The sequence below is a fragment of the Rhincodon typus genome, chromosome 4, assembly GCF_021869965.1.
Source record: "Rhincodon typus isolate 14 chromosome 4, sRhiTyp1.1, whole genome shotgun sequence".
Taxonomy (NCBI): domain Eukaryota; kingdom Metazoa; phylum Chordata; class Chondrichthyes; order Orectolobiformes; family Rhincodontidae; genus Rhincodon; species Rhincodon typus.
In genome coordinates, this window is record NC_063335.1 from 35,128,131 (window position 1) to 35,142,583 (window position 14,453).

General features: G+C 41.2%; 1 protein-coding gene across 1 annotated transcript in view; it reads left to right on the forward strand.

The window, feature by feature from the left end:
- ano10a (anoctamin 10a) overlaps nucleotides 1–14,453 on the forward strand; it is a 60,399-nt gene that overhangs the window by 27,586 nt on the left and 18,360 nt on the right. The window contains exon 10 of the mRNA XM_048595847.1: nucleotides 12,373–12,564. Coding sequence (XP_048451804.1) covers nucleotides 12,373–12,564 — 192 coding nt within the window. The remainder of the gene's footprint in view (nucleotides 1–12,372; nucleotides 12,565–14,453) is intronic.

Below are 14,453 nucleotides of genomic sequence, written 5' to 3' on the forward strand. Positions count from 1 at the left end.
GGCATTTGTGTGGCGTGGATGTTACTTGCCTCCTGTCAGCCCAAGCCTGAAAATTGTCCAGATATTGTTGCATTTGGATGTGGACAGCTTCAGTATCTGAGGAGTCACGAATGTTGCTAGACATTATGCAATCATTGGCAAACGTCCCCACTTCTGACCTTTACGGAGGAAAGATAGTTGATGAAATAGCTGAAAGTGGTTGGACGTAGGACACTACCCTGAGAAATTCCTGCGGAGACGTCCTGGAGCTGAGATGACTGACGTTGTGGTTGCACAACGTCTTCTGATGTGTCAGGTATAACTTCAACCAGCAGAGGGTTTGTCCCCTGAAACCCACTGATTCTAATTTTGCTCGGACTCCTTAATATCACACTTGTTGAATGTGGCCTTGATGTCAAGGGCTGTCACTCTTACTCCACCTCTGTAATTCCGCTCTTTTTTGTCCTTGTTTAAATTAAGGCTGTGCTGATGTCAGGAACTGAGTGGCCCTGGTGGTACCCAAATTGGGCATCATTGAGGAAGTTATTGCTGAGCAGGTGTTCCTTGATAACATTGTTGATGACACCATCTATCACATTACTGATGATTGAGAATAGACTGATGGAGCAGTAATTGGCCGTGTTAGATTGTCCTGCGTTTCGTGTATAGGACATACCTGGGCAATTTTTCATTATCTGGTAGGTACCAGTGTTATATGTACTGGAAGAATTTGGCTAAGTGAGCAGCAAGTTTTGGAGAAATGTTCTTCAGTACTATGCTGGAACATAGAGCTTCTTGTCTTTGCAGTATCCAATGCCTCCAACCATTTCTTAATGTCACATGGAGTGAATTGAATTGGCTGAAGACTACAGTCTTGGGCTCTTCCATCATTGACAATGGGGATACTTGTGGAGCCGCAGCCTCCAGAGAGTTGTTCAATTGTCCACCACCATTCCCGACTCCATGTGGTAGGACTGCAGAGTTTAGATCTGATCTGTTGGTTGTGGGTTTGCTTAACTGCCTGTTACTTGCCACTTATCCTGTTTAGCACCCAAGTAGTCATGTTTGGTCACTTTTTAACAGGTTAACATCTCATTTCTAGCTATGACTAGTGCTGCTCCTGGCATGCCCTCTTGCATGCTCCATTGAACTAGGGTTCATCCCCAGCTTGATGGTAATGATTGAGGGATATTTTGGGCCATGTTGCTGCAGATTGTGCTAGAGTGCGATTCTACTGTTGTTGATGACCCACAGCACCTCATGGATGCCCAGTCTTGAGTTGCTTGATCTGTTTGAAATCTGTCCCATTTAGCATGGTGATAGTGCCACACAACATATTGGGGGTTATTTTTAGTGTGAAGGCAGTACTTTGTCTCCACAGGGTTGTCTCTCTTACTGATTGCCTGCCACAGATGCATCTGACCATGATGGTAGATTGTTAAGGAGAAGTCAGGTATGTTTTTTCCTCTTGTTGGTTCCCTCACCACCTGCTGCAGACCAGTCTAGCAGCTATGTCCTTAGGACCTGACCAGCTCGATCAGTTGTGCTGCAGCTGAGTCACTCTTGGTGGACCACAGTGCATTTAGCACCTTTTCTGCCCTCTGTGCTTCCTCCACTGTTCAACATGAAGGAGTATGGATTCATCAGCAGAGGGAGGATAATACGTTCTAATGAGCAGGACGTTTCCTTGCCCATGTTTAACCTGAAGCCATGACACTTTGTTGGGTCCGCAGTCAATGTTGAGGACTCCTAGGGCAACTCCCTCCTCACCTTTATACTACCATGCTGCTATCTCTGCTGGGTCTTTCCTGCTGGTGGGAAAGGACATATCCTGGGATGGTAATGGTGTCTGGGACATTGTCTGCTAGGTACAAGTCTGTGAGTATGACTGTGTCAGGCCTTTGCCAGTGTCCGTGAGACTGCTCTCCCAATTTTGGCACTAGCTCCCAGACATTGATGAGTAGGACTTGTTGTATATATAAAATTTGAACCTGTCAAATATAACACTGTACAAAATCTTGCATGTCAAAAATGTAATGCCTGAGGCGTAACAGACGCAGGAATGCAAATCATGCAAGATTTTTATTTGCTTTTGGATTAAGGTTGCTATGTGACAGTTTGTGTTGGGAGAAGCAATGAAAACATTGCAATATAGAATTGCTGAACGTTAGCATGTTCAAAGTGGGATCCAAGGCTTTGGCTGTTCTTAGCTGCCTCCTCCTATTTCTCGTGTGTCTCCTTGCTGCATCAGCCAAAAAGGTTGTGTCAGTTTCCTTGAATATACTGATGATACCTTGCTCTGTCTTGCCACTACCTCCCTTGATCCTTCTGTTATTTCTAAACTGTCCGATATCCAGTACTGATGAGCAGAAACTTTCTCTAGTTAGACATTGGGAAGACCTCCACAAACTCTCTGTTCACTAGCTTCTGATTCTTGTACTCTTGAGCCCTGAGGCTTTCAGACACACATCTATGCCATCTCTAAGACTATCTGTTTCCACCTTGCATCAATTGCAACCTACTTTGCCCATGTCAGATCAGATGAGAGCCCTCATCTATGTTTTTGTTGCCTTGCAACTTGACCATGTCAATTCACTCCTGGTCAGCCTTCCACATTCTGCTCTCCATAAAGTGGAGGTCATGTCCCTGGCCTGGTGTGCATCATCTCCTGTTCATCCATTACTACGATGATCTTTAACATGTATTAATGTCTGGTGAAGCAATACTTCAATTTTAAAATTCTTATCCCTGTGTTTAGATCACTCTGTAGCTCCCCCCCAACCCCCCACCCCCCACTTCTCTGTTATCTCCTCCATAACCACAACACTTTGAGATAACCTTGCTTATCTAATTCTGGTTTCTTGCACATCTGATTTTAATTGCTCCAACCTTGGCTGTTCATTCAGTCCAGCATTACCTCCCCACATGTGTGTCTCCCTGCCTTTCCTTTCAGACACTCTTTAAAGCCTGTGTTTTAATATCACTTTTTGAGGCCTAATGTCAGATATTGTCTGAATGCTTGAGTGGAATGCCTAGCAACGGTACATAATAGAGCTTATGAGGGAGCTGGTGCAGTGGTAATCCAGGAATAAGTTCAAATCCTACCTGAACAACTTTAAACAGCATGATCTGGAATTACAACCTTAATCTCAGTAATGGTGACCATGGGTTGAATCTTGTGTTTTTCTTGACTAAATGTGACTTGCATCGAACTTTATGGAGGCCCTCTCACCATGAGGCTTATTGAATTTTCTCATTGTATCTTACCAAACGAGCCTCATTAACTACATACCTCATCACTGGTGTCCTGCTCATCCAATTCTAGCCCCAAGTTAGCACATGCCATTCCCAGAACAACTTGCCACTCACTGGATTTCCTGGAATTGGCTGTCATCCCTGGCATTGACAGAGCTGTTCTGTACAGTTTCTGACAATTGCCTTGAGCATGGTAGATGAAGGGAAATTGGTACTTTGGCAGGGACCTGGAGATCTGCTGTACAGGGCGATGCATAGATGGGACATCCTCTTCTCTCAAGGCCAGCAGTGGAGGTGGAACAGAGTGATCGGTTCCAAGCCAATAAAGTAAACAGCTTGTGAGGCCTTGATTTTTATTTTTAAGTTGGAACAATAGGAGCAGCATGAATGGGTAGAGTCAGGCTCCCACAGAACAAGGGTTTTAGTTTAGCTTTCAGCAGTTGTCGGGGTTTTGAAGTTGGCTGTGGGAGTTGCCCCTCTTTTCTGTTACAGCTAAAAGCTGGAGTTCTCTCTGCTAGAATTACATGTGAGACAATCTATTTTACTGAATTTACCTTTGCCAAGAGTGTGTTTATGGCATGTTACTATATTGGAACAGTTACTGTTTATTAGTTAATCCTATTATTCTTATTATCCTATAAGTCTTCCAATAGAGTTAAGTTATTCCAATTTGGGGCGGCATGGTGGGTCAGTGGTAGCACTGCTGCCTCACAGTGCCAGGGACCCGGGTTCAATTCCACCCTTGGGCGACTGTCCGTGTGGAGTTTGCACATTCTCCCTGTGTCTGCGTGGGTTTCCTCCGGGTGCTCTGGTTTCCACCCACAGTCCAAAGATGTGCAGGCTAGGTGAATTGGCCATGCTAAATTGCCCATAATGTTCGGGGATGTGTCGATTAGGTGGGTTTATAGGTGAATGGGTCTGGGTGGGATGCTCTGTGGGTTGGTATGGACTTGTTGGGCTGAAGGGCCTGTTCCACTCTGTAGGGATTCTATAAAAACTCTTTCTTTCCTTTGTGTATTTTAACTACAGGGTAAGAATAACATGTGTTTTACTTAAAGCTGCGTAGTGTCACCAATCAAATTCCATCTGGAACACAGCAACTTGTGCTTGTCTTCAAATAAGATAAAAGTTAGGGTCTCGGTTATCTCCTTGATATATTTGAGGGGGATTTGGTCTGGTCTATAACGTGCCTTAAACTGCTACAGTCCCTGTAGTGTTCGTACATCCTTGTTAAAAGATTTGACCCAACTGTTTTTTGTCATTTATATAAAATGATTTGGATGAGAATATAGTAGCATATTTAGCATATGTGCAGATGACATCAAAATAGGTGGTGTAGTGGACAGTGAAGATTATTATCTTGGTACTATGGGACCGTGATCAGGTGGGCCAATAGGCCGAGGAGTGGCAGATGGAATTTAGTTTAGATAAATGAAGTGTTGCATTTTGGTAGGGCAAACCAGGGCAGGACTTGTACAGTTAATGGTGGGGCCCTGGGGAGTGTTGCTGAACAAAGAGACCTGGGGGTGCAGGTGCATACTTCCTTGAAAGTGGACTTGCAGTAGACAGTGTGGTGAAGAAGGCATTTGGCACGCTTACCTTCATTGGTCAAAACATTGTGTAAAGGAGTTGGGATGTCGGGTTATGGCTGTACAGGACTTTGGTGAGGCCACTTTTTTAGAATACAGAATACATTTCTGTCACCCTTCTATAGGAACGATGTATTAAACATAAAAGGGTGCAGAAAAGATTTAGAAGGAGATGCCAGGACTAGAGGGTTTAAGCTATAGGGTGAGGCTGAATACGCTGGAGCATTTTTCCCTGGAGTGTTGGAGGGGTGACCTTTATAGAAGTTTGTAAAATCATGAGGGGCATGGATAGGGTGAATAGCCAAGGTCTATCTTCCTAGGCTGGGGGAGTCCAAAACTAGAAGGCGTAGGTTTAAGGAGAGACGGGTAAGATTTAAAAAGGACCTGAGGGCTATCCTTTTCATGCAAAGAGTAGTGCGTGTATGGAACGAGCTACTGGAGGAGGTGGGTACAATTACAACATTTAAAAGGCATCTGGACGTGTACATAAGTTTGAAGGATTTGGAGAGATGTGGGCCAAATGCTGACAAATGGGACTAGGTCAGATCGGAATGTCTGGTCGACGTGGACAAGTTGGACCGAAGTATGTATTTCTGAGCTATACGACTCCTTAACTAGAGAATGGAAATGTAGTTCCAAGGCAGATTAATGAGAAACTGTCTGTACGCTTCTTGATGGCAGAATTTGTGGGTTGTGAAATCGAAGGAGCCTTGAGTTGTTGTCCTGCATGTTGTAGGTAGTACACTGTGCATCAGTGGTAGAGGGAGAGAATCATAGAATCCCTACAGTGTGGAAACAGGCCCTTCAGCCCAACAAGTCCACACCGACTCTCAGAGCATCCCACCCAGACTCTTTCCCCCTAAAACCCACCTAATCTACACATCCCTCAACACCATGGACAATTTAGCAAGGCCAATCCACCTCGCCTGCACATCTTTGGACTGTGGGAGGAAACCGGAGCACCTGGAGAAAACCCACGCAGACACAGGGAGAATGTGCAAACTCCACACAGACAGTCGCCCGAGGGTGGAATTGAACCCAGGTCCCTAGTGCTGTGAGGCAGCAGTGCTAACCACTGAGCCAACGTGCCGCCCTGAGGGTGTTGAAAGTGGTGGAACAAGTGGTCTGTCTTGTCCTGGATGGTGATGAGTATCACAAATGTTGGAGCTTCACTCATTTAGGCAAGTGGAGACTATTTCATCAGACTTTTGAGTTGTGTCATCTAGTTGGCAGACAGGCTTTGGGGAGTCAGGAGTGGAATTACTTGCTACAGAAATCCCAGCCTTTTACCTGTTCTTGAGACTGCAGCATTTTTGTGGTTTGTCCAGTTAATTTCTGAAAAAATACTCACTGCAAAAGGTCATTCAAGGCCAAGGTTCAATGGTTAAAGAACAATTCATACTTTTATAGTATTTTCACAATCGCAGGACATTTTAGTGTTCTGCAGCCAGTGAAATATTTTCAAAGTATAGTCATTGCTGTAATAAAGGATACATGGCAGACAGTTTGATCACAGCAAGCTCCCATGAGCAGGCTGTGTTGCTGACCAGAATCTATTTTTTCAGAGTTTGATTAAGGGACAAATATGAAGTCGGACACTGGGCATAACTCCCATACTGTTCCAAGTAGTGCCATGAAATCATTTTCATTCAGCTGAACAGTTAGGCGGACCTCAGTTTAACATCTCCTCCTCTGATATACAACACCTCTGACAGTGCGGCACTCTTTCAGTACTGCACTAAATTGTCAGTCTCTATATTTGCGCTCAAGTCCTAGAGTGCAGTTTACCGGGAATCTTGTGACTCGGATGCAAGACTACTACCAACTAAACTGACGGACTCTTGGATCCCATCTTATTGACACTCAGCATTGCCTGGCAATGTTTGGCATGAATGCTAGTTCCCATTTATCATCTCCAGTTTATGTCTGGAGTTTGATCCAGAACAATCCAGTTTCCATTAGTAACTCAGTTTTATTTTGTTAAATAGAATTGATACCATAAACCACGTGTCGTATTGCTGGCATGGTTTTGTCATTATCTGGCAATCTCCTTTGTTGCCTTGGATGCAAATCTTCTCTGACTCAGATCTATATCAGTTGCTGGAGCACGTCTGTGGTAACAGTGTTGTCACTCTTTCATTATACTTGTTTTTAGGACAGCTGAAAAAACTATCCCCTGAATGTACACTGATGTTTTTTTGATAGGCTTTAATGTCATAAAACTATGAAAATAGAATATCCTGTAATTATGTGTCTATCTTTTCAGCTTTCCATTATTCTGGGTTATTCATTTTGCGTTGCAGCTTTAAATTGTTCATTTACATCAGAACCATTGAAGTGTGATGTTTTACAGCCTTTCTTAGCTAGCTTATCTAGCTTAACCACCATCTCTGGTTCTCAGCCCCATTTTTTCACCCCCTTGGCACATATTACTACGTTAAAGGCACAGGTTGTTTTCTGTTCTTTTCCATCTCTTACAGTCTCCCACTATTTCTTAGCCCACTTCTCCTGGATGGCTACCAGAAAAATATTTGTCCCATAGCCCTGAGTCACTTCCATTCCAATTATCAGCTTGTAGCAGCAGCATTTGTCTGTAATTTGAAGTATTTTTTTTTTTTGTTTTTTTTTCTCCTCCAATCTGGTATGGAAATCAATTTATTGTAAAGACTTTGGGATGGGGAAGAAGTGAGGTTAACGATAATTCTGTTGTTTAAAATTATACCTTTTTTATGTTTTCAGATGCCTGATTTTACAAGTTGGATGAAAAGCCTATAGTCCATCCCAGTTTTTAATGAATTCAGTGTAGAATAGAATAGAATCCCACAGCAGGGAAACAGGCCATTTGGCCCAACAAATCCACACCAACCCACCGAAGAGCATCCCACACAGACCTATCCCCCTACCCTATCCCTGTAACCCTGCATTTCCCATGGCTAATGCACCTAACCTACACATCCCTGAACACTGTGGGTAATTTAGCATGGCTAATCCACCTGACTTGCACATCTTTGGACTGTGGGAGGAAATTGGAGCACCTGGCAGAAACCCACGCAGACACCGGGAGAACATCCGAACAGACAATTGCCTGAGGCTGGAGTCAAATACAGGTCCCTGGAGCTGTGAGGCAGCAGTTCCAGCCACTGAGCTAACCTCCCCTCAGATCATGCATGATGCTTGCTCTTGGGCTGAACCTATGCATGGAGTCTTCTTATGTGGGAAGGCTGTTCTGTTCTATTTATTTCAAGTTTACAATTCTAAAACACATTCCTTTTTATCTAAGATTTTGTTTATATAGGTGTACAGGTACACAATTAACTAAGGGCGACAGCATAAGTAGATAAGATCCAAAAAGACCAAAAGATTCCTTAGTTTTGAATGAGCAGCTTGCATTTCTTTTAGCACCTTTCAGAACATCAAAATACACTGATTTGTGTACAGCAAGGCTCCACATACAGTAATGCACCTGCAAGAACACCTCCATATTCTTCAATATAGTGCTGTGGAATTTTTTACATCCAACCAATAAATGGTGCCTCAAAGGCATCACCGATGATACAGCATTCTTTTGGTATTGCACAGAATGTCAGCCTGGAGTTTCTGCTCAAGCCTTTGGACAAGAATCTGTGGGATTTAAACCCATAACCTTTGGACTTGAGAAGCAGGAGTGTTACCCATTGAGCCATGAGGTACACAATAGGGCGGCACGGAGCGTCAGTGATTAGCACTGCTGCCTCACAGTGCCAGGGACTTGGGTTCAATTTCACCCTCTGGTGACTGTGTGGAGCTTGCACGTTCTCCCCGTGTCTGCGTGGGTTTCCACCAGGTGCTCCATTTTCCTCCCACCGTCCAAAGATGTGCAGGTTAGGTAGATCGGGCAATTTAGCATGGTCATAGTGTCCAGGGATGTGTAGGTTAGGAGGATTAGCCGTGGGAAATGCAGGGTTCCAGGGAAAAGGTAGGGGCATGGGTCGGGGTGGGATGCTGTTCGGAGGGGCGGTGTGGACACAAAGGTGATGTTGAGTTTGTGCATGACCTTAATTCTCGGTTGGAGTACTTTAGCGATTCTATTGTTGGAAGGGATACAATAGAATGGAAAAGTGCAACATAGATTTATTAGGCTGTTACCAGGGATGAAAGATTCTCAAACTAGAATTTTTTTTTTCATTGGGGCAGTCCTAGTTATTAGATGACTGGATGGAGATCTGTTAGATTGTGAAGGGTTATGATAAAGTCATTCTTAATGCTCAAATTCTGTCTTATAAGGAAATATTAATGCAGATAAACAAAAGCTTGGTGAAAGAAGTAGACTTTAGAGAGTGTTGTAAAGGAGGAAAGAGCAGTAGAGATTTCTGTGGAGTGGATTCCATAGCCTAGGACCAAGAAAGTGGGGGCAAAGCCATTACACGGTGCTGTTAAAATCAGATGTTTAAGAAGCAAAAATATTTGGCACGGTTTGGGACTGCAGAAGATCACATGGATGGTCAAGCACATGAACTACTTTGAACATAAGGATGAGAATTTTAAAATTGAGCCTCTGATTGACTCGGAGCCAGTAGGTCATGTGCATGTTGGGTAACCAGACATTGTGCGCATTTGGACACAAGTAGCAGCTTTAGTGACCAGGCTTATTGGGGTTGGAATATGAGAGACTGCTTGTTGGAATAGTTTAGCCTAGAGATGTACGTGAAAAAGAATATTGATCAATATTAGTCAGAAGGTGAGATTTGACCTAATGGCTTATGGAAATAAAACAGATGTATTGGTCAGTGCATTCTTGCTGTGCAGTGACATTCATTGCCATTCTGTGAACATCTTTTTGTGCATTACTGTTCCTATATGTTTCCTTTAGACTTAAATGTATTTTCATAAAATTAAATAACCTTTATTTCCAAAGCCTCCGATCTGCGGAATGGAATATATCATAGGCACAGAATGTTTGACACAGATTCTTTGTATTGCCCCATCAAGTACACCAAAGGCATATGTAGCAGATGTAAAAATCTGCCTCCGTTACTCAAAGCACTGCATACATCAGATACAACGTGAATCTATTACTGAGTAAAATTTCCATTCTTACTCCACAATTGACCATTTCCACATCCGATGAAGCACTGGCTGAGCTATAGTTTGTGCCACTCTGATTAAAACCTGGTTTTAGAGGGAAACTCAATGCTCCACATCCATCTCTTTGAGCCCTCTTCCAACTTCCAAATCTTCTAGCCATTTACGTTATCAACTGTCCTGCTCCATTTTGCAACAAGATTACCAGTTGGTGTTGAAATTCATGCGAGTTTTTGCTGCAGGTTGCTGCCTGTAGAGAACTGCATTTGAGACTGATAGCTGGATTCCCCTGCTATTGTGTCCTGGCACGCAGCAAACAGAGGATACTAGTTTGCTGCACTTTCCTTTCAGAAAATGTACATGCGTACATTCAAGGTACTGGCTTCCTTCTCAGGCAAACACCCAACAACTTTCCTTAGGTTTTTAATTCACCATGGTCAATTGGAGATCGAGTCTGATTAAGTCACAGGTGTTCATTTCCATCTGTACTAGGAAATATTTGACTGTTCAACTAAATTCCAGAATAAGTACTACCACAGTATTGAACAATTAAGGTTGTATAAGCATATCTTGTAACAATAATACAGATTCCAAAAAGCATTCATAAGCATTCCTTCCTTTTGCATTACGTTTATAAAGTTGTCAAAGCCAAAGATTATCATAAATTCTGTCTTCAAGCAGTTTGCTGCCTAAAGTCTTAGCTGTATGTTTTGAATGTTTGGCTGTTTTATTAATTGCACGTGCAGTTTGTTAAATTACAATTGGTGATAGAATTGTTACTGTTTAGGGTGAAAGCTACTTGAAGTGATTTTTGTGTTCCAGTTTATACTTAACAAATCCCAGTCATTAAAAACAACAGGAAGTGCTGTAACACATAGTAAATTGTTTACACTGAATGGCCTGATGAACCTGAAGAATCCAAACTTTGAATTCAATCTGTGCAGAGTTTAAATCGAGATTGTTACTGCTTGTTATCTTAGCCCTTGGTGCTAAGAATTGTTTGCATTTTTTTGAGGTTGAAGGTTTCAAAACCTTGTCTTTTAAATTAATCCAAAACATTCAAATTGGACCAAACCAACAAAAAATTAAAGTGTAAGAAAGATTGAGTCCATGTCTGCTACAAAGTTCAAACTGATGTAGTTTGGACTGAAATTTCTGCCTTTTCTGTGTGACTGAGCTTTGAAAAGCATAGATGAACAGAAAGACCATGTGTCTATTTTTAACAATTCCAAAAGGTGTCAACACAACTGGATAAATTAACGTTTAAAAGAAAAAACATTCAATTTACTTCATTCTATAAATAGAAGTTTAGAGTATAAAAGAAAAGAAACCATGGTTCAACTTTGTAAAATCATTGTTTAGGCCATAGCTGGAGTAACATGGACAACTCTGAGCACCACACATTGTATAAGTTGCCAAAAAAAGTTACAGATGCAGTTTACTGGGTATGAGGAAAATTTGGAAAAGTTGGAATTTGGTATCCTTGAACCAGAGAAGGTTAATGGGTGGCCAGTTAGAAATTGTCAGGATGAGCAAATTGGATAGAGAATGATTGATTGATTGTTTCCTCGAGTGAAACAATATCCAGAGGCCATTGATTTAAAATCATTGGCAAAACATCTAGAGGGAAATTTGAGATATTTTTCAGAATTGTTGGGATCTGTAGTGCTGTATCTGAAAAGCAGTGGTGGAAGCTGGTTTTCAAATAATTTTAAAAGGGAGCTGGACCTGTACTTGAGAGTGAAGAATTTATAGTTACCAAAAGCTGGGATGTGGAACTAAGCATGATTGATCTTTCTTTCAAAGTTTTTGTTGCTGTAAGATGTCAAATTTCAATAGTCATGTATTATTCTTCTCTGCTGTTTTTTTTTTTCCTGAAGGTCTCTTATATTGATGTTTTCTTTTGAAGTGTGAATGGGTATCACTCTCTTGCTTCGAGTCAAAAAATTGGACTTCTGAGCCAGAACATCATTTGGTTCAAATCCCATTCCAGAGACTTCACCATAAAGTTTAAGCTGACGCTTGCACTGCTGCACTGTCTGCAGTAACATCTTTCGGATGATATGTTAAACAGAAAACCTGATCTGTCCTATCAGTTTGATGCAAAAGATTCTTCAAAATAGAAGAGTTGAATGTGCTCTGAGCAATATTTGTGTCTGAATCAGTAGCACTAAAGATAATCTGATGCTTTAGCTGATTGCTGTTTGTGGGAGCTTGCTGTGCAAATTGCTGAAGTGCTACCTACAACTGTCTCCACAATTCCAAAAGTCCTTCCTTTCATTGTAAGGCACTTTGGGATGTCTTGAGGCTGTCTGCATCTCTGACAGTGATATTTCCTCAGTACTGTACTGGAAATGCTAGCCTTGATCATATGCTCAAATCTTGGATGGATTTGAATCTTTTATTTTTCTCGATGGGAGTGTTACCCACTGAAACACAGTTGCCAGTTCTTTGTTCTGTTTTAAATTTGTTTTCCTCTTTCTTATAGGGAACATTTGATGATTACTTGGAATTGTTTCAACAGTTTGGCTATGTCAGTCTTTTCTCGTGTGTTTACCCTCTGGCGGCTATATTGGCAATTTTGAACAACATCACTGAAGTGTTTTCTGATGCTCTGAAAATGTGTCGTGTCTTCAAACGACCATTCTCCCAGCCTGAACCTGACATTGGAGTCTGGCTGGTAAGCAGGTTCTGTTTATTCTATTTGTGTTTCCACTTGCTACTTAAATGAAAATTATTTTAATCATTATAACTGCCAAATGACCATCTCAGTTTTCTTTTCGCTTAATCTCTGAAAATATAGGCTAGAACCCATTTTCTATCAAAAGGAAATCTCATTAACATTCAAAGAAAGTCTCTCTGTATTTGACAGTGACTATCCCCAGAATTATATTTTGAGCATTTTCCTGTATTAGGCGGTGATTATCCCTGTAATTATATTTTCAAATTAAGATTCCCTTTTATATCTTTGGTTCCTTTTTACTCCCATGTTGCCTTTGGTATCTGAGAGGGCATTTCTCCCCTATGTCCATAAATAGTGGTTCTATGTTTCTATTTCATTGCTATGATTAAATCCTTTACTTAGAATGGCCCAATATTTCTTTGTTAGAAACTACCCATGTCAATCTTGTATGTATTCATTCACTAAACAAGAACAGTCCTTTTGGGGTTAAAAAAAAATCCAAAGATTCACAACCCTCTGGGTAGAGAAATTTCTCTTTTATCTGTCTTAAATGGATGATCCCTTATCCTGAGAGTACACCACCTCCGATTTCTAGATTCTTCAACTGGGAAACAATTTCTCATCATTTACCCATCAATTCCACACAGAAACTTTCATAGCTTTCAATGATATCACGATCTAAATTCCAAAGAATATTAAACCATTCTATGAAGATTTCTCCTCATTGGAGAATCCTTTAAACCTAGGAATCAATAGTGCAGTACCAGAGTTCTTAGTTTGCACAAATATAACAAAAATAAGTACACAGTTTGGGCTAGTGTTATTAGCCCAAATTGTACATTCATCCCAATCACAGAGCTCATTGTGGGCAACTCGTACCAGTTTGAACAAATGGCTTTGGATGAAAGATCACTTTGATTTACGAGCAGAGTAAGCATTCTACAAAATTCTTCAACAATTAAACTGAAGAATCCTCCCTGAGATCAGTACAGTCAAAATGGGAAGCATAGGTCAGTATTTATGTACCAAAAGTGGAATAATGATTTAGAATTACAGGTAAGATTAAAAGAGAAAAGAAAGTTGTAAAAGGTATTTTAAAAGTTTTTAAAATGGCCAACACTTACTAATGTCTAAACAATTAAGACTTAACAGGTGTAAAAATATACTTATGACCAGCAATGTATCCACCAAGCTAATGTTTTATGGTGTCTGTGTAATAGGGAACTGGTGGGTAGGTTCCCCAAGTCCATGCAATTTGCATATCTTGTGATGACAAGCACTGTTGCAGCGCAATCTGTGAAGTTGAAGGGGTATCTCTCTCAACCAGTTCTATGCTTCTGTTTTTTAAATGAACATGGCTCAGTGCTGGAAGACAGTGTCCAGTTTATTCCATGGTATTCCAATAATGGTAAAATATCTGAGCCAATGTATTACAATCTATGTAGTTAAACTCAGACCTATCTATGAATGCATTTACTTGGTTGGACAACTAACTTCAGGAAGAAAGTATAATAGGATAACCTATTAGGCAACCTACGTGATGCATCACCATTAATAGCAAAACTGCCCAATGTTTTTTCACAGGGATGTTATTAGACAAAATTTGACACCAAGTCACATAAGAATATATTGGGATAGGTGACAAAAAGCTTGGCCAATGAGGTAAGTTAAGGGGGATGCCCTAGGAAGAGACAGAATTAAAAAGCAAAATAATAGGGGTGAAGAATTGCTAGGAGGATGATCGTGTGTGGTAGGCTCAACTGTAGGTACAGTATCACTTGCACATTTCCAACCTGAATGCAATCACCATTTTCATTTGACCCAAATCCAACATTTTGTATATTCAAATGAAAAACTTATTCTGGGTATATAGGAGTTCTGACAGT